This window comes from Cottoperca gobio, chromosome 2 (genome assembly GCF_900634415.1).
Source record: "Cottoperca gobio chromosome 2, fCotGob3.1, whole genome shotgun sequence".
In the NCBI taxonomy this organism is placed as follows: Eukaryota; Metazoa; Chordata; class Actinopteri; order Perciformes; family Bovichtidae; genus Cottoperca; species Cottoperca gobio.
This window is the reverse complement of record NC_041356.1, coordinates 5148196-5174251: the sequence shown is the minus strand read 5'-3', so window position 1 is coordinate 5174251 and position 26056 is coordinate 5148196. Positions and strand designations below refer to the sequence as shown.

The following is a 26056-nucleotide window of genomic DNA, read 5'->3' as shown; positions in this document are numbered from 1 at the left end:
TCTGGCTTGTTCCTAACAACTAAACTAATAATAAGAATGTTGTGTTCGAGAGCCTGGGTGTACTAAATGGCCACTCTGCAGCGAGAGAGGAACAAGGTCTTATTCAGTCGCTTTCAGGAGCATCGTCTCCTATCTGGAGGATCTGGAGGCATGCCAGCACCCGCCCAGTGGAATCAGCATCGCAGCGCACGGAGTTGACAAGTGCGCCTCCCCCTCCAAACGTTGTTTGACATACCCATCGTTGTAGGCTTTGCCTCTGGCAGTTTCTTTTTTAAAAGGCAAGCTCAAAGCCACAGATTACACATTTTGCTCACAAGCCGTGCGGGTAAAATAACATACAGAGAGAGAGAGAGAGCGACAGCAGGAATCAGGCATTGTATCTCTCATTTGGAGACGAACAGCTTGCGCGTAAACGGCACCGGACATCACGCAAGGGAGAGAAACAGGGATAATTTAATTTAATTTTTTTTTTATTCATTGGTGACTGCAAGGTTGAAGGACAGCGTAACTGTGTGTGGATCGGATGCAGTGAAATTTGCGACTTGAGCGCGCAAGGCACCTGTGGATGCAACACCCCCCCTGACGTTTGGACTCAAATCTTTCGCAAAAAAAAGGATTCAGCTCAACATATAGGTGATAATCGTTGCCGTTTTAAACAAACGCCCTACATTTTGAATACGAGAAGCGCGCCATGCTGTGGAGTGTTTCCTTCCTGCTGGTTCCCCTGCTGAGCATTAGCGGCTGCGGCTCGTCCTACGTGCCGTGCCAGCCGTGCGATCAGAAGGCCCTGTCCATGTGTCCGCCGGTGCCGGTGGGCTGTCAGCTGGTGAAGGAGCCAGGCTGCGGCTGCTGCCTGACGTGCGCGCTCGAAGAGGACCAGCCGTGCGGCGTGTACACCCGGCCGTGCACGCGCGGGCTTCGCTGCCTGCCCAAGAATGGCGAGGAGAAGCCGCTGCACGCGCTCCTGCACGGTCGGGGGCTGTGCAGGAACGAGAAGTTGTATAAACTGCTGCATCCGTCCAAAGGTAGGCTTGTGGAGAGATTCAGATCACAGTGGGAGCAATTACTCTGAAACAGATCACTGACTGTAATGCAATATTAATGAAGTGGATTTATTGAGTCATTAATTACAGTTAGAGCAGTCTTTTGTCTTCTCCCCCCCCATTATATTACACTATAGGACTCTGCTTAAAGTGCTCTACTTAAACAATCATTTTAATAGGCCTACTTCTATGATATTAAAGTCAGCTCTGGTGGTGTTTCTATTGCTTTTGCATTGCAGTGATTATGTTTCAACCAAAGATCTAAAAGGCTCGGGTGCAAAGAAATAGCAAACAGCTGGATAGAAATGTTTTTCCTCCCTCCTCCAATGAAGGAATTTTAATGCAGCCCTGGAGTGACACATACACATAGAGTCCGCCAGTGATGCAGTGGTAAATAAAAAAAAGATGGAGAAATGTGCTCCAGACTCCAAAAATCACTTCCACTAATACACACCCTGTCGTAAAACTTTACTCCAACAAGTATGAGTGTTTGCTTTATATTTTCTAAAGGTGGGGGATAAAAGGTGACGTTTAGGTGCCCTCTCTGTCTCTTTGGGAGCCAGAGAGGCTGATGTGCGTCAGTTCACAGCCCTCTTTAAGACGGGCTGACACCTGTCATTACCGAGGCACACGACTCAAAAGCCCCTGTGTGCCTTGACCCTGTGAACTCTGTCAACAATTGGTGCTGAGCGTCGATCGACCTGTCATCTCGGTTTGAAAAGCCCTTGTGAGGCTGCGAGCCGTAAATCAGTAGGTTTCGTGTGAGTGGCCCGTCGCCTCAGGGCCCCCAGCCGACATAAAACAAGGGAGAAGATTACAGGTGGTGCTCTGCGAGGCTCCATTTGGCTGCTTTGAATGGCAGTTCAGGGACAGTCACTGTGTCTGGGGAACTTTGGCTCCTCAAGGTGTGAAATCATATTTTGCCCTCTTCCCTTCCTCTACAGTTTCTCGTCTTTTCTTTTTCCTTTTTTGTCTTTTAGCCTGTCTTTTGTCAGCTCCCCCCCGCCCGCCTTTACTTTTCTTCATCCACCACCTGTGCCTTTTCCCACACCTAACCCACCTTTTTGTCTAGCGTGTCTCTATTCTCTCACACCACACTGTATCTTCTCCTCTTTCCCTGCCTGGCTACTGTCCCACTTCATCTTTTCTACCCTATTATTCTTCTCCCCCCCCCTCCCACCCCCAGTTTCACCCTTTCCATTCTGTGTTATGCTTTACTTTCTTGCAGATTGGAGTTTTAGTATAGAAGCAAAGCTACTCTGGAAACATAAATAATCTCACTGGCTGTGTTAAACCTCAGGGCTGAGCCAAAGAACCACAGTTTCTCTGGCTAAGTAGTGTCCAGTAAACTAAAAGGAGAAGATAAGAAACACTGCCATGCAAATGTATCACGTTAGACTTAAACTTGTTCCTACATATGTGATATTTACAGTCCTTGGAGTTAGCTAACTGAGAGCAGCTCTGCATCTGAGAAGTTGTCAAAAAACTCCAATCTTCTTTTCATCTCCGCTTCCCTTTCCCTCCCTTTCCCACACTATCCTCCGCTCCCCTCCCACCACTCTTTGTTAGTCCCACCCTGGTCTCTTCATCTGTCTCCCCCGCTCCTCTCCCTCCCTCCCCCTCTCTCTCTCCCCTTCCTCTCTCTGTCTCGGCGCTGCAGGCAGGCCCAGGCTGCGCCGTGATTCAGCAGAATGTAGGCTGAGCGTGGGTTACTGATCCCCCATCTGTCTGCCCGTCAGCCGGCTTCTCCGTTAACTCCACATCTCCTGCTGGGCGCTCTCTCTGCACATAAATTAAACAAAACTCATATGCACACTGATGATAAATACACACCTACATTGTATAGACACTTGAGGTGATCTATAACATTTGCCAAAAAGGAGTATGCATACATAAAATGTAGCAGGAGTTGCCAAAAAGGCTATCTGTGCATTTGATACACATCCTTGAGTACACACTAATGTACCAATATGCATGTGTGCAAGTGCAATCTAGTTCAAATCTATTTATTCCTCTGCAACATGATCTGGACAGATTTCACGTTGATTTTCCAGATTAAGAGCAAAGAAAGAAAGATAAGACTCAAGTTTTCTGTTTATAACTCCTGCAGGGATCAGCACGTCTCACAATTCCAACACGAGGAAAAGGGAGAGGAAGAAAGAAGAAGTGAAAGACGTGATCAGTCAGCACAGGTCAGATTAGACAAACTCCAGGATTAGCAAGTGAGGACTTGATTGGGTTTATGCTGGCTGCTGATCTGCCTCAGCTTTCTCTGGAGAGAGAGAAAAAGTGTCAGCAGGAAAGTGGAAGTTGGGGAATCTCTCTTGCTTCCCCCCCCCCCCCCAACCTCCAACATCATCATGTGGATGGATGACATCAGCGTGATCTTCATCATCGTCATCATAGCCTGGGGGTGGAGGGGTTTGGCCGGTTTTAAGCATCATTTGCAACGTGGCGATGACCTTGTTTCACCGCCCAGTTAACTTAGTAGCTTAGCGATCACGCCAGTGCAGAGAACGGATATGCGGAATTTGCAATCTGCCAAAATGAACCGAAAACAAATGCGTGACACAGCAGTGGAAATGGGCCAGCCGTGGCTTAAAACACATACAAGGCTAACGCATGTGTAAAGCTTTAAATGAAGTGAAATATCAGCTTTAAGGTGCTTTTGGGAAAGAAAGCCGCAGCCACTCTTTCTGGCCGACACAGTCGTTGCGGTCGTATGAGTAGAGGCTGGGGACGAGGGAGGGGGGCGAGCGCTGAGGTTTGTGCGACTGTGCGCGACTCCCCAAAATGTAGCAAAGAGCTGTATTTTTGCAGAGATGAAAGATGCTTTTACACGTGGGGGTTGGGACCCAAAATGGGCTGCGGCTGTTTCTGGTGGGCTGCCACATGACAAGTGTAATAGCATGTTTTCATCGGCCTGGGTGCCAGGGTGAGACTAAATATCTCATTTAGGTCACAGGCTATAAAAGTTTTAAAACCCCTGGTCTACATATACACTAAACTGGCAACCTAACTTGCCATAAATGTAGGCTATGTCATGTCAACACTTCCAAACTGAAACTGGCCAGTATCCACTCACGGTGCTAAATAAGCATTTAGCTGGTGCAGTGAAATCATCACGTTGTGTCGTGTGACATTACCAAATTGCCCTGTGCCCTCATGAGTTTAGCTTTACATGTTAATTGTAGGAGCATTTCCAGGTGGAAGCCATCATGGTGCTCTTGATTTTGACCCTTCTTCTTCAAACGGTCTTTTGAAAGCCGCAGAAAAATGCTTTGAAGCCCTGTTTCGCACAGAACTAATATCACACCTGTGGACATCAAGTTGTTTGTAATAATTGGTATCACTGGTTATTTTAATCCTGCGTGTCTGTAATTTGTAACGTTCTGGTGCAAATTACCCAGTGTGGTGAAGACAGTTCTCCTCTGATAATAGTAATCCTGTGCGAATCAAGCTTCAGTGACCTACAGCTGGGCCGCTACACATTCTTGTTCTCTCTTTTGTAGTTGTGTTAGTATTCTGTCATCCTACGCTTACATTCATGAAGTTTGGAATTACGAAATGTTTAAAAAATGAAAGCACATGTTTGGCAGACAACTTAATTTATTCAATTCTAGTGCGCTGGAAACAAGACTTCCACTAACAGCACAAAGGAGCAATGTTTTTAGGAGTGGGTCCTACGTGCACATGTACAGTTTGCACGACCAAGCGTGTGATACAATACACATTCCTGTCTAATGCAGAGGGCTGTAAATGCATACAAGCTTATATGATGTCCGTCCGTTTAACGCTATTCCAGCGATGACCAACACATTTGAGGCGGTACAATCAGCGCAGTAGCATGTAAACGTTATTTATTGATAAGCATTTATTGATTGAAACACACATGCTTTTCCGCCTTAACACACACGATAACACTCATGATGGAGAAGAGTCCCATTCAACCAGAGGTGGACCCGAGCCTGGAGCTCTGCAGCAGGATGCTGTTGACAACATTTAGTTAAGCACCATAAAAAGGCAGAGAAGAAGAAAACTGCTGATGGATGCACGCAATGCAGGGTTAAAACATATCAGCTTTGCAAATGTTTTATGGGGACGGGATGCATTCACCACTTTTATTAGGCCTCAAGGATACACAGTTTATTTTAATGAGAATTTTTTTTATATAACTTACTGTTTACAAGAGAAACCCCACGGTGCACCTTTTAATAAAACTCGATGCATGATAGTGATTTGTGAACTCATCTGTCTCTGCCTCTTTATCAGACGGAGGATCTCACGGGGACGCCATGTTACCAGATTCCATGAAGCACCAAACCAAGGCGCCCTTAAGAGACCACATCAGCAGTCGGAAGGCGCAGGCCATGAAGCAGGCCAAGGAGCGCAAGAAGCAGCTGGCCAGGCTGGGACCCTCCAGCAACCTGGACTTCTCCCCGCTCAGCCTGGATAAAGCAGAGCCTGAGTTTGTAAGTGGAGTAGAGATTACAAAACATGCAGAGCAGAGTAATAAAGTAACTCGGCTCAGAGGGGAATTAACATAAAGAAACCAGTTCTGACAAGATGCTCCGCAGGGCCACTTTCACAGGACGCAACAAGGTGCGAACAGAGAGAAATGCCAAATTACTAAAGCTCTCATTAGTAGAGGTGTTTCCCGCCTCTTAACTTCTTTTTATATTTGTTATTCCTGGGGTATTTCACAAACATTTAAGGGCATTTTGAAGCATGTTTAACACACGTTGTGGACATACTCGACACATCACAAAAACTAATCACCGGTAACACTAACTATCAACACAAAAACTATTATACTAAACTGGAAAAAGAAATCACCATCTTCCATTGGTTAAATCTTTTAAGAATAGGTATTTGTGCTAAAAAACTACAACTAAGTTGCTTCTCTTCTGTGGTTGAAAGTAGTTTGAACTACTTATTCTAAGTAGCTTTTGTTAACCGTGCTGGATTTCTCCCCAGTGCAGCTTTGCTGTAGTTCTACTTCTTCCAAGTGTGAAGTCATTGGTAGCTTCCCAAACACTGAGAGTTATTCACCACACATCTTCTTCTTCTGAAAGAAAAACACATTGTGACGATGCAAACACTCACTCCTGCGTGTGTGTGTGTGTGTGTGTGTGTGTGTGTGTGTGTGTGTGTGTGTGTGTGTGCGTGTGTAGGGCCCCTGCGGCAGGAAACTGGATTATCTCATTCAGAGCATGAAGGACACTTCTCGGGTCTTGGCTCTCTCTCTGTACATCCCCAACTGTGACAAGAAGGGCTTCTTCAAGCGCAAGCAGGTACGGACACATCGTTTTATGTCATGTCATTAATTCAGATAATAAAGGGTTTCATCCCATCTGCTTTGTAATATTGTAGCATCCTGAAACCTTTTTAACTGCCCAGTAAAGCAGAAATACCACAAGCATCTCATCGTCTTTGTGTACACTTGCAGTGTAAGCCGTCTCGTGGTCGGAGAAGGGGGATCTGCTGGTGCGTCGACCGGTTTGGCTCGAAGATCCCCGGCATCAACTACACGGAGGGAGACCTGCAGTGCAAAGATCTCGACAGCAGCAGCAACAGCAACGAATGAGAGGGGACTCGCCGTTCTTCTTAAAAACCTGCCAATCAAGCTAGCACACGTAATGACGGCCAATCAGGAAAATATGGCACAGATGCTTATTATGTATGGTCAGGTGTGATGGACTGTTTCTTTTTGTTTTGTTTTTTTTAAAGGGGAGCTGAACTGAAATGCTCCACATGTAGGTCTAAACTCCGGCTCCCCACTGACCGTATATGTTTGAGGTTAGCTAACACCTCACCTCTTTATATCCATAGATAATAGAGGATTATATATATTTGTATAATATTAATAATATGTTGTGTATTGAGTGTGTCGCTAAAGTTACTCCAAGAAATACTAAGACAAGACATATTTTCAATGTGGCAAAAAAAAAAAATCTTGTTTTTGTCATTGCGGATGATCGAGGAGACACCGTTGAAGAGTTTTCGTCTAAATTAGCTTTGTTCTACTAATTGTTACATATGTATGACAACAGGATGTAAGAGGATTTTTTTTCTAAAAATCTAATAATGATTACTGCCATTGAATCCTGCCAACTGTCACTGAACACTTCCCCACTTTACTTTGCAGGGGAAAGGGGGGGAAAGGGTTCTGAAGGATTCCTATTGAAATCCTGTTTTTCTCACTATTTTCACAAACTCAGCCAAAAAACGGAAACAAATGCTCAAAACTCAAGAAAATACCAGACAAAAAGTCCACTTTAAATTTGGGGTACGCTTCACGAATCATGTAAATGTTTTTGCCATTTAGAGATGATTCCTCTCCACATCTCAAGAAAAGTCAAAATCGTCAGCCCTAGCACTCACAAACGAACATCCTGTATTGTACTGTAAAAGGTTCGATATTTGGCGTCTGCCGTTTGTAAATGTATGTACAGTGTGTGTCCGTATGTGTGTACCTAATGTGCCATGCGTTTAAAGTTCTCAACTCCAAGAAGCTTAAATTTCCACTGAGCTACTGTCTGGCAAATGTGGTGCCGTGCATTTCCCTTCACACTCAAATCGTATGCAAAGGCCCCGTGTTGTTGATGTTTCCGCGCGTTGGGCGTACATCCGTTGGCCGACGGTGGCTTGCTCTCGGGGGTTTATCGGCTCCTATGTCCCGCAAAGAGTGAGGTCACTGAGTTTGTATGTAAATTCGAGTGCCTTCTGCCCCACGCCACTTTGAATTTTCATTTGCATGCAGACCCATGTGTTGTTGAATGAGGCCGGCACAAAGGAGGGAAACAATTTAAGGTGTGTAAGTGGTGTGAATGTTTTTCAGTTGGTCGCTGACGAACGTTATCACGAACGACAGAGGACAATATTTTTGTTCTACAGCTCAAATTATTTGTTTTGTTTGTTATAATCTTAATGTTCATTTAATGACTCGTATAATCTCAGACGTACCTAATGCCTAATCACTATATTGTGATTATTAGGATTGACAGGGGCTCATCAGGTAATTCTTCCCACTGAAACACCTTTTCATGCCGCTGATTCTAACACACCTGTAAACACAACGCAGTGACACTTTTAAGAATCTTTAAAAAAAAAAATTAATGTGAACATTATGGTGGAATATTTATCAGGCGTGTAATTGATGTACTCGTTTTATTTGTTTTTGTAATGACAAATCATTATTTAAATAAAGTTCATGTACTCACAAAAAGGCATAAGTGCACTTTTGTCTTAAATGTGTGAATTGCTGAGTCAGTGGTTGTGTTTTGTGGCGGCTATCTCTACGACCTTGACACAGTTAAAGACGCTCGTGTGCCGCTCCATACGGGTCGTTCTCTTCTGCTGTCAAAGGCGAAACTGCCTGCTGTGACATAACGCATTGGGGTGTGGCCAAAGGTTAGGCTTTATCTTCAAACATTCAACCATTAGAGAGTAGCACAGCGATGTTTTGTGCAAAATGTGATTTATTTTGGCTTAAATTCAATTAGTTGATGCATTACTTTAAGCCACTTCAGTGTGAGTTAGCTGGTCACCAACTTTGGTCCAAATATCTCAATAGCTATTGGATGGATTGTCATGAAATGTGGTACAAACATTTATGTCCCCCTACAGGATATTTATTTAATTTCATGATCCCCTAACCCTTCATTTGGTGCCATCATCAGGTCAATATTTAAATGTATCTAGTAGTATCTATCAGACTCACATGGACTTTGTGTTTTGTTCCAATTTGTGAATGTAGCCCTACCAGTACGCTAAACTATGATGACAACTACGGTAAAAAAAATGACCCATTAAACATCAATATGTAAGCGTTGTCATTGTGAGCATGTTAGCATGTTGACATTAGCATTTATGAAGAAAAAAAAGTACAGCTTCAAAATGCCACTAGCTTTACTGTAGACTCTTAGATTTAGAGTTCCAACCAAGCGGCAGCCTCTCGGTCTGAAGACTGATGCCGATGCGGTAGTGACTTGTATAGAAGTCTATGAGAAAATGACCCGACTTCTCACTTGATTTATTACCTCAGTAAAACTTTTCCTGACGAGTTTATGTTCTCAATCACTAGTTTCAAGTCTTCTTCAACACAGCATGATGTTCATTTTGTACATTAAGTTCCCATTTAGAGTCAAATAGACGATGAAGCAGCGTACGCTTTAGGGCGGGGCTACCTTGTGATTGACAGGTCATTACAACGGTGTAGTCCGGTTTGGGTGTTTTCGTCTTAGAAATGTAACCCTTGTCTGTTTTCACTCCACCCTCTCGCCCAAATATTAGCACTTCAGGTTTGTTTTTTTTACAGTCGTTGGTCCCAACTGGTAAATCATGAACGGAGAAAATGCAGATGAAGTATGAACATAAATCTCCATCATAGGACTTTGTTTTCCAGGATTTGAAATGTCCATGCAATGGTGCCAAAACTAAAAGTCCACTTTTCATTTTTCAAAAATGTGGCCCTTGTGAGTTTTTCTTTACTTTTCTCATATCCAAATACTTTCATAACAATCCTGCATCAAGGGCGCATTCAAAGTGTGTCTACAAATTAAAACAAAGGCATGCACAATTTGAATTTATTATCTTTTTAATATCATTATCTGTTAACGAGGCGTAACAGTAGTCTGCAAGCTAGGACATGAAAACACCTAAAAACACCTAAAAACACCAAATATGTTGAAGGCTATACGTTTTTCAACACACACAGTACAAAACACTGATAACAGAGCAAATCTGAGCAACAATTAGTAAAGCTAAGTCACAAACACTCCAGCTGACTACTGAATATCTAGGAAGAAAAAAAGGAATCTTATCTTTACTTCTCCTAAAAAAAGAATCTGCCGTTACATTCCTACGCAGCAAGCTGGATTCTAAGATTGAATCCTTTTTGGTGGTTAAGATTTCAAATGTCACCGTCAACAAATGAACTAGAGACACATACACACAGAAAGATAATATATAGCTTACTCAGATGTTCTTTGTTCCCAAGTACTTTACAGTTTTTTTTTGTTTTGTTTGTTTCATGCCACATTATATCTGGGCCATGTCGGGAAGCTCCAGCTCCAGCTCTCTGAGGTACTGGCTGCAGTTGGGGTCGCCCCTCACAGTGGGGGCTGATGGGATAGATCGGCCTGTGTGAGGGTTGACGCACCAGCACTCGCCCCTCTGACCATGGAGAGACATCTTGCACTGAAACACAAAATGCATGTTTTTTGGTCATTTTAGGTCATTGCAACAACCCTAAATATGCATGTAGATGTGCTGTTTGTGCAGAAATACGCAGCAAAACGTGCGTATTATTATGTTTCTATCATTATCAAGGATGCAGAGGAAGATAAAACAATATCAATTCATGTTAACCTGACAAATGTCTGACACTATAGTACTTTATATCATTCAATGTTTGTCTATATCGGTGGTTCTGAAGCTTTACGCACCTCTTCTCCTCTAAAAACGTGCATATTATCATGTGGCTACATTCTCTCAGCTTACTACCCTCTTTCCCAAAATGCCTGGAGTCACCTGTTTGAGGTTATACTGCCCCCTCTTGTCGCAGTTGGGGATGTGCAGGGCGTACAGGTCTTCCAGGGGACCTCGGTTATCTCTGAAGGGCATCTTAGATATCCTCTCCAGGATCTGGTCGAGCTCCTGCTGACACTGAGTCTTAAACAGCAACAACAACAACAACAACAACACATGTCAGGTTCACAGGCCCGTAGTGCGGCATTAGGGTGTCACCAGGTTTCTGTGACAGATGGGTAAAACATGTTTGGTCTGTGGCAGAAAATAAAATATTCTGTACAAATAGTAAAAGTTTTTTTTTTGTGTGTGAAAAATAAGAAACCAAATTTTTTTATATCACTTTTTGGTTCAGTCAAATTCATGCGCACAGCAGAATTATTCATGAACACCAAAGTGGTGGAGAGTAACTTAGTACATTCACTCAAGTACTGTACAATTTTCAAGTACTTGTACTTTACTTGAGTATTTCCATTTAATGGAACTTTATACTTCTACTCCACCACATTTAAGGGAAACAATGTATTTTTACATTACATTTAATTTACAGATATAGTTACTTTTCATCTCTAAAGATTAAACCAGTGGAATAACTTTTTAAAGTACAAAAAGGTAAAATTATACAATATATTACAACAAGTTAAGAAAGAACCTAAACTGAACTTTGTTTGTCCACAACAATAAAATACTACTTGATGCAACAATATTAACAATCTAATAATAGCACATATATAATAATACATCACATATGGAGGCCATTTATTTTGCAGAATGCGTACTTTTGCTTTTGATGCTTTAAGTACATTTTTACATTTGAATGCAGGACTTTTACTTGTAATGGAGTATTTTGGTACTTGATCTGAATATTTCTTCAACTACTGACGAAGATGTGTTTGCAAGGCAATCAGCATGTTTGAAATGCTACATAAAATCTCACATAAAAAGGCACACACACACACACACACACATAATAAAGCGAGAGGGCTTTCTGTAATGAGCAAATGAATCATGTTTTCTTGCCCGTAATGAAAAACAACTCTCGCCAGTGAACTCAGGTTTACCTCACGATTCCACCGAGCAAAACGTCTTGTTGAGACAGTTATAAGTTTCTTGTAGAGCAATAACCTTTCGGATGGAAAATACCACGATGCCGGTTCACCCGGGAGTCCCGGGAGGTGGGAGACACATTCTTTGTGCCATGACTGTTTGTATCCCATTAAATTAATATTTGGTCAATATTTCCTTCTCAGGCTTTGAATTATTAATTAATTCAAAGAACACTGCTATTAACACTTTATATGATTTTCAAATATGGCAATAAAACATTTTGCAATGCAGCACCGAAGCATCAACCAGAGGGAGGCGGCACTGAACTCCTTTTCTCTTCCCTCAGTAGTGTCGTGTCTTCTTCACTAACAGGACATTATGTGACACTTTCTTATCTTCAGTCATTTAGTATTTGTTGACTGTCATCATTGTGCCATGTGCTGCAGATCAGTTTTCTTTTCATAATAAAACACACCTCTGCTCACTTTTTTGCTTTGTGCTTTAAAATGCTTTCGTCTTGTGATGATGACATATTAAGTATGAATGTTGATACTGATCCTGTTAAATCAGTCAATGCTTTCTTATTCGAAGTTATCATCAAGTGCAACTTTCTTAACCTCCTGAAATAATGCAATTTGAACAGGTTCAAAAATAATGGTGGTGCATTCAGGGTTCCTACAGCTCAAGGCAAGTTAGGTTTAAGAGTTTTTTAATGCCACTCGGAATGAAAATTAAGGCCAATTTTACGTACAACTTTTCCACTATCCACTATTTCCACTATCATCACTGCGTGATGTTAATGCAGCATTAATTCGTTTTTTTAAATAGATGTTCCCAATTATTTTGAGATTTTACAACGCAACGTTAGAGAAAACACTTCATAAAATCCTACTTCCAAAGTTTTAGCATTTCTGAAACATTTTAAAAAATTCACATTTCAATACCAATTAAGGCCTTTTTGTTTTTGCTTAATGAAGTCAATGTTTCTTTTTGTTTTTGCTTAATGAAGTCAATGTTTCTTTTTGTTTTTGCTTAATGAAGTCAATGTTTCTTTCTTTTTTGCTTAATGAAGTCAATGTTTCTTTTTTTTTGCTTAATGAAGTCAATGTTTCTTTTTTTTTTTGCTTAATGAAGTCAATGTTTCTTTCTTTTTTGCTTAATGAAGTCAATGTTTGTTTTTTTTTTGCTTAATGAAGTCAATGTTTCTTTCTTTTTTGCTTAATGAAGTCAATGTTTCTTTCTTTTTTGCTTAATGAAGTCAATGTTTCTTTTTTTTTTTGCTTAATGAAGTCAATGTTTCTTTCTTTTTGCTTAATGAAGTCAATGTTTCTTTCTTTTTTGCTTAATGAAGTCAATGTTTCTTTTTTTTTTTGCTTAATGAAGTCAATGTTTCTTTTCTTTTTTGCTTAATGAAATCAATGTTTTTAAGGCTCAAAATTCAAAATTATTATTATTTTATAGTATTATTCTACTTAAAGTTGAGAAGTGAAGCCACACACACACACTTCAGTGATCTCAATCAGTTTCACAATGATGAAGAAAAAAAAATGTATTAATAAATTAAATCTTGAAAATAAAAAGGTGGCACATTGGAGAGAGTGTTGATGATACTTTTGGGGAAATTTGAAAACAATTCATTTTGGAAAATGGTTTGTAAGGTGCTAAAACAAATACTAACTCAATATAATATAAACTTAATAAAGTCCCAATGAAAAAAAGTGATATTTGGTTATAGACTTTTAACTGCAAGTAATAAACTATTACGAGGTATTATTTGGTGAAGAAATCCTCTTAATGGAAAAACTGACACATATCATCCGAATACAACAAGCAGAAAATAACATTAGAAAAGACTCAAAGTGGCGTCACTGGAACAGAGTTACAAATTAATGTATGAATGATGGAAAAATATCTTTTGTTACTGTTATTATTTAATGCTGGACATCGTTTGCCAATAAAAAGTGAGAGAAAAAATGCCACATTCCTCTTTTTCTTCATCACTTCAATGACTTTAACCCTAAATTTCAAGAGCGATATCCAGAGCTTTCCTACAGAACATGCATTCAGTCGTGCCTCACCTGTTTAGGCCGTGCAGGTTTCACCTCTTCCACCTTGTTGGTCTTCATCTTGGTCTTCATCTCCTGTCTGTGCTGCCGTACGGCGCTTTCTTTGGGACCCAGCCAGGTGGTCTCTTTGCTGGGCTTCCGGATGGCTGGGATCTCACTCACACCCTGCTCAGGCAGCGGCTCCACGGCCTCACCTGCAGTTGTGGAGACACCATATGAATCAAAAAGTGAGGATCCCCAACTCGGTGGAAAATAAATACTGTGTATTTTCTTTAGGTTTCACATTTTCGTCATTGTCGCATTTTCTCTCGAGATAATGTTGGGGGGGGAATCAGCTCTGAAGTGTCCAAACCACTGTTAAAGTGCTCTGCAATGCTTCAGCACAATCGATGAGTCACTACAATCCTTTTCTTTCTCATGGAGCGAAGCAACCACATGCAGCTCCGTTAACAAGCTTGTGGGCTGAGAGAAGTTGGCCACTGTTGAACTTTAGTCACAGTCAGGTTTCCATGGTTGCTTTTTTTCCTTACTGGTGTGATTTAATTTCATGAGCAGATGTTAAAAGTGGTGATAAATGGACAAAGTCATCAGACATTTACACTTTTCTAAAACTTGTATTTCGATGCTGCATTCAACCTTAACTTGAGGTCTTTGCTGGTGTATCATAATCATCACAGGAAATTAGTTTTTTCAGGACAAATAGAGTATGAATTTGAAAGTGCAAGCCAGGGGACATGAATGGTTAAAGCATGTTGGGTCTGTGAAAACCTCTAACTTAAAATGCTAAATCTGTGTTATAATGTGAAATCCAGTACTGTGACAATTCGAAACACATTACTTCTTAGTTTAAAACCACTGCATGGATGAAATTCAAGCATTTCACATTCATAATGGTCCACCTCATTATTAAAACAACAAGGCCAGAACAAATTCCATGACTGTACAACGGTAAAACAGATTTAAATCTATGGGAATAACACTTAAAGATCAAGGAATTCCTATTTTGTCCTGTACTGTTCCTGTCACAGAAACTATGTGAAACAGCAGAGTCCCTGTGGCCATCCAGTGATTCCTCCAGGCGGTTTTCATTCAGCTTGACCGTCTTCTCTCTCCTTGGAGTCTTGTTAAACATCAACCTAAAAAAAAGCCCTCTCTTCAAACAGATGGAGCAAACAATGTGAGAGGCCATCAGGTCCAACCCAACATGTTGTTTCTGACAACAGAGCATACTTAGGGGTTGAGGGTGGACAGGGAGGGAGTAGAAAAAGGAGTGTCATTCCAAACCAGCTGATTTTAGACAAAAAAATATGTTACATGATGCCTCAGAAAGCAACATGATCACATCTCAGCTCAGCTTAGCTAGTGAGAATATATTTCAAATAGTGAATGTACAGTGAACTGTTTGTTTTCAGTTGAGCATGTATTTCACCTATGCAGGACTTTACTTGACACCCGAAGGAAAGAAGGGAAATAAGCACAGACAGTAGAGAAGGTCAAATCGTGGGCCAGTAAGTGGATAGTTATGCAAGGGCCAAGCTGTAACGTGCAGACTTGTGGAAAGGCGGTTGTAGGACAGAGAATGAAAGTGAGTGTGTGTTACTGGTGGTGGTGGACTGGAGAGGCATTCTCTGCAAGAGGTAAATTTGACATCCGGTTGTAGAATGTGATTACAAAAGGCCTAAGAGAGAACGGGAGAAAGGAAATTCCAAACGAAGCAATAACAAGGTGCTGGCGCCTTTTGCCATCAGATAGATCTGGTGTTGTTGGACTTCAGTTCCCCTTATGACGCTCCGCCATGCTTTCTCTGGCTTTTCTTTGAAGACTGAGTTTCTTTCCAAAAAGGGGCAAAAGTCAACTGAAATCAGGTGTGTGCTCGCATGTGTGTGCGCACACAAGTGGCGCAGATAAACACACGACACACTCGTTGGAAATATTGGCGGCTGGGGTGCCTTTTGTTTTGCAGTCTTACATAATCCCCACAGTATCCAAGTGCAATACCATCACTCCCTCTCTTCTGAGGAAACCTGAGACGTTCACTCAAATACACAGTCCGGGCACACATCGACACACACATGAACGCACAATTTATCTGAAAAAACAGCGATCTCCCTCTCGAATGTACGCGCACACACAAACACAGAGGGTCAGGACCCCACTTTCAGGGGGCGCTAGGCCTCTGCAGTCCAAGCCGTTCCACAGCGGTGGGCTTGGGATCAGCAGTATCAACAGAGCAGCAGGCCTACTGTCCAGTCTACTGCTTAAGTTAATCCTCACACAATGGCCCGAGAGGCTTCCTTTCTATATCTGATCCATGTTGAATTCCCAGATGGCACGTAGGCCAGAAGTGTCATGTCTGATTGTCCAGATTCTGGTCAACTGAGCAAATGGCAGAGTTGGCCGGATGGTGGAGAATGGAAAGGTTGAAAATGGAAAGAAAGCGTTCTCGCTCCATCATAGTTCCATAGACACAAAATAGACCCGTGTTTAATTGTCAGACAAACTCATGGATGTGATGTCTTTCTTATGTCTCGCCATGCCATTTGATGGGAACTTGACTGGTTAGCTTAGCTTAAAGTTAGTGGAAGACAATGGGTTTAGTTTTCTGAGTAGGAAAATCAACTTCAACACTGTGACTTTAACTGCACATCGAGCATTTGGGTTACTCTTTAATTCAATGGGTCGTGTGGTTACCTCCGCCAAAGGAGGTCATGTTTACGGCTCGGTGTGTCTGTCAGCAGGATGACGGACAAACCACTGGCCTGGTTTTCATGTAACATGGCAGAAGGGTGTAGCATGGAAGAAAATTAAGAAGAGCAGATCCGAATAACAAGGCAGTTACACAAACTAAGTTTCACTTTTGTTAAATTTGCGCGATAGGGCATTTGTGCTGCATTTACGGAATAATCGGAAATGACTGACGCCCCCTCAAGTCGGAACAACACTCTGAAAGTCAGCAAAAATGTGGGAACACATTTCCATGGCTCCCCTGATCAATTTCTTTTGGATTGGAAAATGTATATAATTTCACACTTTCATTTGCCAAGTGTTTTGTTTATATCTTTGCAGTAGTTTCTATGCTCTTAAGTTGAGCAGCTAAATGATTCCATTGTCATCCAGTAACTTAACTACGCTAACATAAGATCAGGGAAGGAAAGCACCAGTTTGACTCTGGGTCACTATTATTCCACTAAAACTAAACTATCCCTTTAAAAGTCGGAATGTAGAATCCCGGAAAAAACTTCTTCTCTCTCAATATGGCTTTTAACGCTGCTCTGAGGTGACATCGATCATGTGCCACTAATGAAGCTGATGAAAGGCACTGTGAAGACTAGCTGCAGTTCTTAATCTATTGCAAGGTCTAGTAGTGGAACTGTTTATCTAGAAACACAAACTCAGCAAAGTGCAGATATGTTTACCTTCCAGGCTTTCTGGCCCGCAACAGACATCTAAAAGCAGGCTTTGGACAGGCTCTGGCACGTATGTACACAGTGCGACATCCAAGGCCAGGCATCTCGCTCTCTACCGTTACCGCCGGGTTAACTCTAGGGCGATTGCACGGGTCCTAAACTAGGACATGAGCTGAGGCAAGCTGGAACACATCGAACTTGTAGGGCATCACATGCAGCTACCACTGACATGACATACCACCGTCATTCTAACCACTGTGGGAGAGATGTGTGGGAAGTGAGTGGACAAAGAGCACAAAGCCTCATGGGGCTGTCCTATAGATAACATCATTGTATAGAGGACTATTTTATCCTTCAACTAAGTTACAGCAGAACAATTTTAAGAGAGGTTGAAGGGAAACAACAAGAACAACATGAGAATAAGATTATGCATCAACCATTCCACTCCCTTTTTTTCTTGGAAATGAAATCAGGAAAGAAGGGGTTTGCAATATAACTTTATAACTTTACCAATTAGACTTTCAATATCCGAAGAAATAAAATCTTATTTCCATTTAGTCATTAGCCTTTGAAAATTCGATTGCACATCAACGGAGAAACCAGGTCCTATTTGGCAAATATTAACATTTCTATCCATAATTTGAGCAGCTAATACACAACACGTTGAGTATCTGCTCTAAAAAGCCAACATGGTGGGGGACAATGCATATTAGCACATTTTGCAAACTGTTCATTCTGCAAATTTCACAATGTGCAGACAACATCTTCGTTAATCTTGTTAACCAGTCAATTGCCAGTGCTTAAGCAAGTTAACGCCAATTATTTAAAGCAAGAAATGTGTATTTTTCTTATTATTTATGCAGTAAAACTCTCCATTGGAACAACTATTGGATGGATTACCATGGTTATACTAATATCAAAGGATGTGTCCGATTGGTGATCCCTAATCTTGTCGTTTAGCACCACCATGAGGTTGACGTGTTTGTATTTTTGTGAAATATCTCTACAACTATTGAATGTGTTGCTACGTCATTTGGTACAGCCATTCATGGTGCCCAGAGGATGAATCCTCATAAGTGTTGTGATCCCCCGAGTTTCCCTCCAGCGCCACCATGCCCACAAAAGTGGGAATTGAGAGCTAGCATGGAGTCTCCGAAGAAACTGTTGTGGACCCCGCAATGATCGTCATCGTTAGGGGGAGGATAAGGGAATTATTGAATAGACCGCAATCATGTACTTTTGTAAATGTAAAGAAAGGTTTTGCAGACAAACGCTCGTCCTGTTCTACGAGCTACTATGATATACAAGCTACGATGAAACTGCTAAAACAAGATCAGAAACTCTCCTGCCACGCCCTGCGTCCCCTTCCCCTCCAGTGTCAGGTAGCATTTCGGACAATGCTTGTATTGTCTTGAATCACCCTTGACCTAAAAGGAGGGTGGGAAGTTATTCTGGATCTCAATAGGCACAAGCTTTTATAACAGTATTGATACATAAGACTTCATATTGCCAGCGTGTCAAACGGACTCTGGATAGGTTTGGGCTAAATTAACACACGATTTTTGAGGATTAATAACAAATTATCTCAGGACTAGAATGGGCACCATTGCATTCACTTCACTTTTTCTAATTCATGTGACATTCAGGCAACAAAGTATGGGCTCTGCTGGGGCTTTGTTAATCAACCTGTTCGCTATGGAGGTCACATATGGTACGATCCCAGTCAAAACAACTAAACGCCCATCCAGTCTGATTAAAGGAACCTTTATTTGGGTCCAAGGTTTCTATGGGAACAGAATATCAAGTGATACTGTGCATAAACAGAGAGGGAAAGTTGTGGGTGTTCGTCTGGAACAGGAAGACATTTCAGCTCAAAATGAATAAAAGATGGAATCTTTGTGTTATTCGTAAAAGTCTGAAATTGAAATAAAAATATACTTAGTTATGAGCTATTATTAAAGAATCTATCCCAGGGTACCAGGAAAAGTTAAAACACCAAGTCGCTTGAACAAAAATGCCATTACAGTGTGCAAACGTCTGACAGAGATAATGAAACCAAGATCAGAGTGGGCTCAGTGGGAAAGATTTCAACATGTTTCCCTTCATCTGCTCGGATGTTTTAACACATCTGGATGGCTTTGGAATCAAGTTTAAGAGGTAAAAACTGATATATTTTAAGATCCACATTATGTGAGATGCTTCTGGTACAGAATTAAGTTAAAACTTCATTTTATTTTCAGGTCCTTTTTGAATACAAGCGTTTCTTCAGATTGTCAGTGTAGACGCCTGCAGTGTAACACATGCAGACAATCACTCGTGCAGCACACACCAACACACAGATCAGAGATGCTGAAGGCCCAAAAGGGGGGAATTCAGAGCGCACAGGGTTTGGTTTTGGTCTTATTCAACTTAACCAAGTACTATTTTTTTATATTTTCAATTCAGACATTCTGGTGGATCTACACGTCTGCGCGGTGCCATTCAATTTGAAGTCTGGGCACCACAGAAACATCACAGGCTGTTTGCTGAATTAGTGTTACAGTGACATCTCCATCTGCATCTTGCAGCTCTACCGTACAGTACATTTCCAACACTTTCAGATATAGCAAATGAATGAATCTATCATAAGTGTGGGCGACGGAACAATAACTATTTTTAATTGTTAAAGTAACTTTTCATGCAAAAATATGGAAATGTGCTGCTTTTCTCTGTTTTATATCATATTAAAGTGAACATCTTTGGGTTTTGGACTGACAAAACAAGACAATTAATAACATCACCTTGGACTTTGAGACACTGGACATGCTTCACTATTTTCTGACATTTTATGGACCAAATGATTATTGGAGAAAACTTTAGTTGCACCTCTACTTGGGAGTTTATTTCCAAGAAACAATATCTGTTTCTTATTTAGTGAAATGCTAATCTGCTGTAATCAGTTGCTCTGATCATTTAAAACAGGAAACAGGGAAATGAGACGGAGCAGTGCCAGCACATGTCATCCAACCATGTTTCATTAAAAACAAACAAAACACATTTGTAATCTCCCGTTCACTCTCCCTCCAATGACTGATGTCCACCTCTCTCACTTCCCCTATCTGTTCTGTTACATGATCCTTCCAGGGTCGGGAGAATATTGGCTCTGACCTTTGACCTCTTTAGTTGTTTGTAGTGCTGATCCGGGAGTTTACAGGGATTGCACTGCAGCTGTCATTGTAAATTGCTGAGGATAAAACCATCAGATCAATCCTTAAAAACGCATTAAGAGCAGTTAACTGTTTATTTAATCATTAGGTACTGATTTATTCTGATATCTCATGCTGGCCGTGCTGATTTGAAATGTAACTTAATCCTGTTTACAGTGTATTGTGTCCAATGTCAAGGTTTAGGATGTGTTTTTTTGTGACCGTGCAATTTAATTGTAATAAAATAAGATAGAAAAACAGGATGCCATGGATGTTGAGGCTTATAAACATCCAAATAAAATAGCTGCAATATTTCATTCTTTGAATTCTTTGCCAAAGGTGTCAAATCTGACCAAGGGGCCACTGCTCCCCCTCATGAACTAAAGACAACCACTTAATTGTTGTATAATCAGCCTTTCTTCCTGTCCTTTTTATAGATTAATTCCAGTGGATTGTAGCCAGAAAGTTCAAGTTTGCTCTCAAACATTTCGATCGCTCCTGTGAGCTGAGTTCTATCAGGGGTTTCATTACTTCCTCTTTTTGATGTATCTGAGAAGAATTTATGACAGGAAATCAAGTCTGTGTAGTCTGAAACTGGTTGTTTTATTGGTTGTTTTTTGTCTCTTTGTAGCTTGTTTTGTGACTTGTTTTGACCATTCTTGTCTCTTTACAGTCCAATTGTTTGTCATTCTAGTCCATTTGTGTCTTTTGTTGTTGTTTTATGTTCCTTTGTGGTTATTTTGAGTCTCTTCCTGGTTGGTACGTGTCCATTTGAGTGATATTTTTGTAGGTGAAGGCCAAGGGGGGGGGGTCCCTGACACTTTGTCCCCTGACACTTTGGCCCCTGGGTCTATGCCCGGTAGGCCTGTTCAGTAATCCATCTAGGGGTATGGCTGCTGACAAATTAGAATTCAAATTCAGTTCGACTCAACAGAAGAAAGTCTGGTGCTTTCTCTTGATACATAAATATTTCTCTCATCTTTTTACCTTGAGACATTTGCCCACTTTGACCGAGCACTGTGACACTGTATGTGTTTGCAAACACTCTTCCATCTGCAGGAAGGCTTTTCATCCAACAACTCCAGCCTTTAGAGAACATTTATACGCCTTTACTGATCTCAAATTGTTTAAGCTGCAAGGCCACACGCAGCCTGACGCAAACCTCAAAGTCAGTGACACCTCACAAATTGCCTTGTTGTAAGCCTTTAGATGACGTGTCAATGCATTTTCCTCGCTTGTTTTGCTCTTATATAACTATGCAAATAACTCTGTTATTGTTTGAAAAGGGCTACATGAATAAACATTGCAGCGTACGGTTGCAGAAATGTGGAATTAAGTCGTGATAGTAGCTGATTATTAAATCACAAATGTGGCGTGGAGCATTTTTTGACCTTTTGTCAGCGTGCTGCAGAGTCCTGACAGAAAACGGGGGTTAGTCTGAACGCCGTCTCCGGTAGTTTCTCTACGTTCCATGAGTTCAGTGCCAAAACCAACACGTGTCAGTCTGGAGGTAAACTCTGACAAAGCACGGATTTGGAAATTAGTAGAGATCACACTGCGGCTGGCTCCACTGGATACTCGTTGACCGTCTTTGTGTTTGCAGCTTCGAAATCAGCCAATTAAACGAGGCTGTTTACTTTTCTTCTTCACTGCGACCTGTTCTTATTTAAACATAAACCACATGAGCCTTGCTGGCTCCAGGAAGCTTCATTGTGATCCTCCTGCACATACATCCAGCTCATTTTCCATGTAGACAATCCATAAGTCCATATCCATATAGTCACTGTCAACACCAGTTTATAGCCATTTCTGGTCAAAGCCTAAAGTCCACTTTTCCAATCAATGCAGCATTCCTCCTGCTGTCTCTCTCTGTCTCTCTCTGTCTCTCTCTCTCTCTCTCTCTCTCTCTCTCTCTCTCTCTCTCTCTCTCTCTCTCTCTCTCTCTCTCTCTCCACTCCCTTGTGGAAATGTCAACATCAATACTATGATGTTTTCTGCTTTCATCCCACAACTTCGGGGAAATTTGCAGGCCACTACCTTGTTCTCTTTAACAGTGTTTTAAAGGCAGATTTCCTTTTTTTTGGGGGGGGAGGGGGGGGGAATATTGGGAAAGACTAGAGAGCCAGCTGTCTGGAACATAGCTGAGCCCATGCACACCAGGAGGACTCACAACACTATAAACAGGTCTATGCAACATAGACTTTAGCATGAATGTAAGAACACCTCAAGCAACAAGCATGAAATGAGCCATTACTGCAGTAGAAGATAAGAAAGAGCACACCTCTAATGTATAGTAAAGGACATGAGCAATGTGCAGCATAATAGATTCACAAAGAAGTGCTAACTACAGATTGTTTCAAGTTTGTGGGTAAATCCTGGTTGCAAAAATGATGTTAAAATGATGCACTGCAGATATCAAAACGAACTATGTATACCATAATAAACAACCTCTTAGGAATATCATGCACTATTGCATAATGGTCACACAGATTTGGGCTCAGCCTTCATGACAATGCAACATTTCTACACTATTCCTAAGGCTGCTGTCTAGACAGTATCATTAAAAATTGATGGAAGAAAAAAAACAGATTTCCAATAAACTGACTGACCGCTGGTTTGCTCCCGCTGCTCCTGGCTGTAAGTGGTCGTCTCGGTGTCCACTTTGCGCCGGCACTGCCCCTGGCCCTGCACCAGTTGCTCCAGAGGAAGCTCCGAGTCGGGCGTCGGGTAGCATCGCAAACCGGTGGAGCACCTCGGTGTGTACACGCCGCACATCTCGTTCTCTTGCCGGGCGCACACGGGGCAGCACCCGCAGCCGGGTTCGCGCACTATCTCCGCGCAAGCCTCGGTGAGCGTTGGGCACAGCGCCTGACGCTCCGCGGTGCAGCCGGGGCAGCGGAACACCATCTCGGCGAGGGAGGCACCGGCGAGAGACGCGGAGAGGATCAGCAAGCTGCAGCCCGCGTACGACAGCATTGTTAAAGGCATGAGGTTTTGGGTCATTATCATGGGGCGATGGAAGGCAATCCCAAGTGAAAAAAAAGGGGAAGAAATGTGCATGCGAACAGGTGAAGCCCGGGGCTGGGAGGTCTGCTGGGTCCTACAAATTCCCAGGTTTGCTCTAGGGGCCACATGTGGGTTTTAATATAGGAACATCGGAAAACAGTGGATTCTTTAAAAAGTCATCTTTTAGCTGAAATGTTAGCAGTAAATTACATTAATTTATGCCTCTTAATCGTATTTTTTCCTAGAATCGGCTGACATGGCTCAGAATGAGAATAAAGGTCCTAAAAGTGAAAGGGAATTGGCTATATTGAATGCATATGAAATGTTGAGAATACAGTAGCCTGATTGAATCAGAAACAGTGTGTGTTTGTGTAGCGACACACAAACATATGAGCTCACTCTCACACACACACACAAGCTCACTAATGTTATTAAATTAAAGTGTCACCATCGTCATCTTTTATTTTCTCCTCGAGGTAACTCTCTAGCTGACCTCTGACCTCTTTATGTCGATATCAAGAGGAATAGAAGGCAATTATAAATAAAACTGTTTCGCTGAACAGAATTTGTCGACACAGAATTAGATGTGAAACTTGAGCTCGTGCTCCAGTATCGAAAACAAGGCAGTGAACTCTAGCTCCACGGCTAAAAGACTCTGCATTACCATACATAACACTGTGGCGTGTTTATTTCAATCAACACCGTCTACCCCAACTCCCAGAATGCATAAATAAATAAACCAACAAACAAAAGGACTATGTGCAGAGCATTCCTTACATGGAAAGACCTCCCCACCCACCGTGGCAGACATGTTCATTGACACTCAATTAAAAGTTGCCAGATGCAAACAAAACTTACATGCCTGTGTACAGTAATGCCACTGTGCACGTATTCAGCAATGTTTCCTATCGATCGGTGAGGCCAAGCCTTGAGGTGTCGCGCTTGCCCACCGAACAAGCTCCTATTAACCCTGTCCCGTGCGGTAGACTAATCGCTGTTTATCCAAGGGCCCAGAAATAGAAGTGGCATGTGTAACCTTACTCCGCAGATATAAATGCAGATTATTTTGTTTTGTGGGTGCCCCCTGATTTAATGCTATTTGGCCCTATTCACGATCGGCGTCCGAGCGGGTGTGGGGAGGGAGAAAGGGCACATTTGAAACTGTCTTGTATCTTCGGGGTGGGAGTCAGGAGGATGCCCAGAAGACTGTTTGCACATAGAACCTCATATGTCATTTTATGAAACCCATGGGTGGAAAAGCAGCAGGATAGCCACCAGCTAATAGGCCGGACGGGCCACAGCATCTGCCCATGTGTGCAAAGTAATCCCCACCAAGGTCAGTTACTTAAATTCCTCCCCATGGAACTGTTAGGCAAACACAAACTCTGGATAAACTCCACATTGATAGAGGAAGGTATGGGATCACTGATGGGCTGAGGACACATACAGTGCATGTGCCTCAGCAAGTATACAGAGAGCGGTGTGTCTGGTCATCTTCTTAATTAAAGTACAGTGAGTTCCCCAAAACTATGCCTATTTCACCGCACTTATGAATGCTTATATGATGAGTTATAGTTGGTGACAAATACATTAATTAACATTTAACATTTCCTTCGATTTGTTTACAACTGAAGTGGGTTATAAATCATCTATTAGTTGCTCATATAAATACTAATTAGCAGGGGTTAGTTGACTAATTGGCTGTTTTGGTCTTAGTTGACTAAGATTTCATGCTGATAGAAACTAGTCTGTGGTAGATACAAGGTTTAAAAGATTCAATTACAGCTCATATTCAGCATAAATGTGTATATTAATATGATGTAATTCACACATGCTGATGCTGATTTGCATTTTTGGGCATTGAGAGGTAAACTTTTGCAACAAAAAAAAAAAAGACACTCTTATCAAACTGGAAATGTGAATAAAATCTCTGCACTTTGATATTCTGCCTCGGTCCGAAATATCCTCTCAGAACAGGCCAAATATTTGAATTCTAATCAATCCAGTGGTAACATAAACCACCAGGCAATGAATGTTTGTAACACTGCACTTCATCTAGCTTAATTTTGAGCTGCTAAGCCTCCCAGCAGGCCTTCTGGAAGGCGGATGCATCAATGGCAGCAGCCTGTTTAAATGTAAAAATGCTGCAAAGACTGGAGTAGGCATGGGACGATATGAACATTTCCTGTCACTATTACCCCGGCCGAAATGATTGTGATTCAGGATATAACATTATTAAAATGGCACTAAGACATATTGGAATTACATTTAGTAAAAAGAAAAAAAATTTTGCATCAAAGATAGATAAATAAATAAATAGCATTGTGTGTTCTTTCTTACATGATATTATCGTGAGGATATTCACGACTATCCCGATACTGGAACATCACCACGATCACCTTGTGATCAGTGAGTTTTATTTTAGGATTAAATCCTATATCGTCCCATCCCTCGAGTCATTAAACGCTATTTAACCTTGTGTTAAAGCTTGAGCAAATCATTTCACAAATGTCTCTAAATCCAAAATGAATATTCCCAAAGCAAACACAACTAAGTATAGAATTACTGTAATGTTGGCCTTTATCAACTGAAACAGGCCCCTAAAGACATCCTCATGTTCATTTTTCAGGCTTTGATAATGAATGAGTGCACTGTTTAGTGTTTGGCTTTGATTATTCTTAATGAAGGCTCCCTTTGCTTGGACTACTGATTAGATAAGTAGAGGCTATGAGTAGGGGGGTTGGAAAAGTAATTCATCATCTGATTAGCGG

General features: G+C 41.6%; 2 protein-coding genes across 2 annotated transcripts; one reads left to right on the top strand and one right to left on the bottom strand.

The window, feature by feature from the left end:
- The first annotated feature begins 211 nt into the window (after positions 1 to 211).
- On the top strand, positions 212 to 8273 carry igfbp5a (insulin-like growth factor binding protein 5a). The gene is made up of 4 exons (XM_029451519.1): positions 212 to 1025; positions 5316 to 5515; positions 6218 to 6337; positions 6493 to 8273. Exons 1-4 carry the CDS (start codon positions 692 to 694, stop codon positions 6628 to 6630), a joined length of 792 nt encoding a protein of 263 aa, XP_029307379.1. The 5' UTR covers positions 212 to 691; the 3' UTR covers positions 6631 to 8273.
- A 1764-nt stretch (positions 8274 to 10037) lies between these two features.
- igfbp2a (insulin-like growth factor binding protein 2a) lies at positions 10038 to 23348 on the bottom strand. The gene is made up of 4 exons (XM_029446238.1): positions 22889 to 23348; positions 13700 to 13881; positions 10578 to 10718; positions 10038 to 10244 (listed from the first exon to the last, which is right to left on the bottom strand). The coding sequence occupies exons 1-4, from the start codon at positions 23337 to 23339 to the stop codon at positions 10086 to 10088; spliced, it is 933 nt and encodes a 310-aa protein (XP_029302098.1). The 5' UTR covers positions 23340 to 23348; the 3' UTR covers positions 10038 to 10085.
- Positions 23349 to 26056: the final 2708 nt, after the last annotated feature.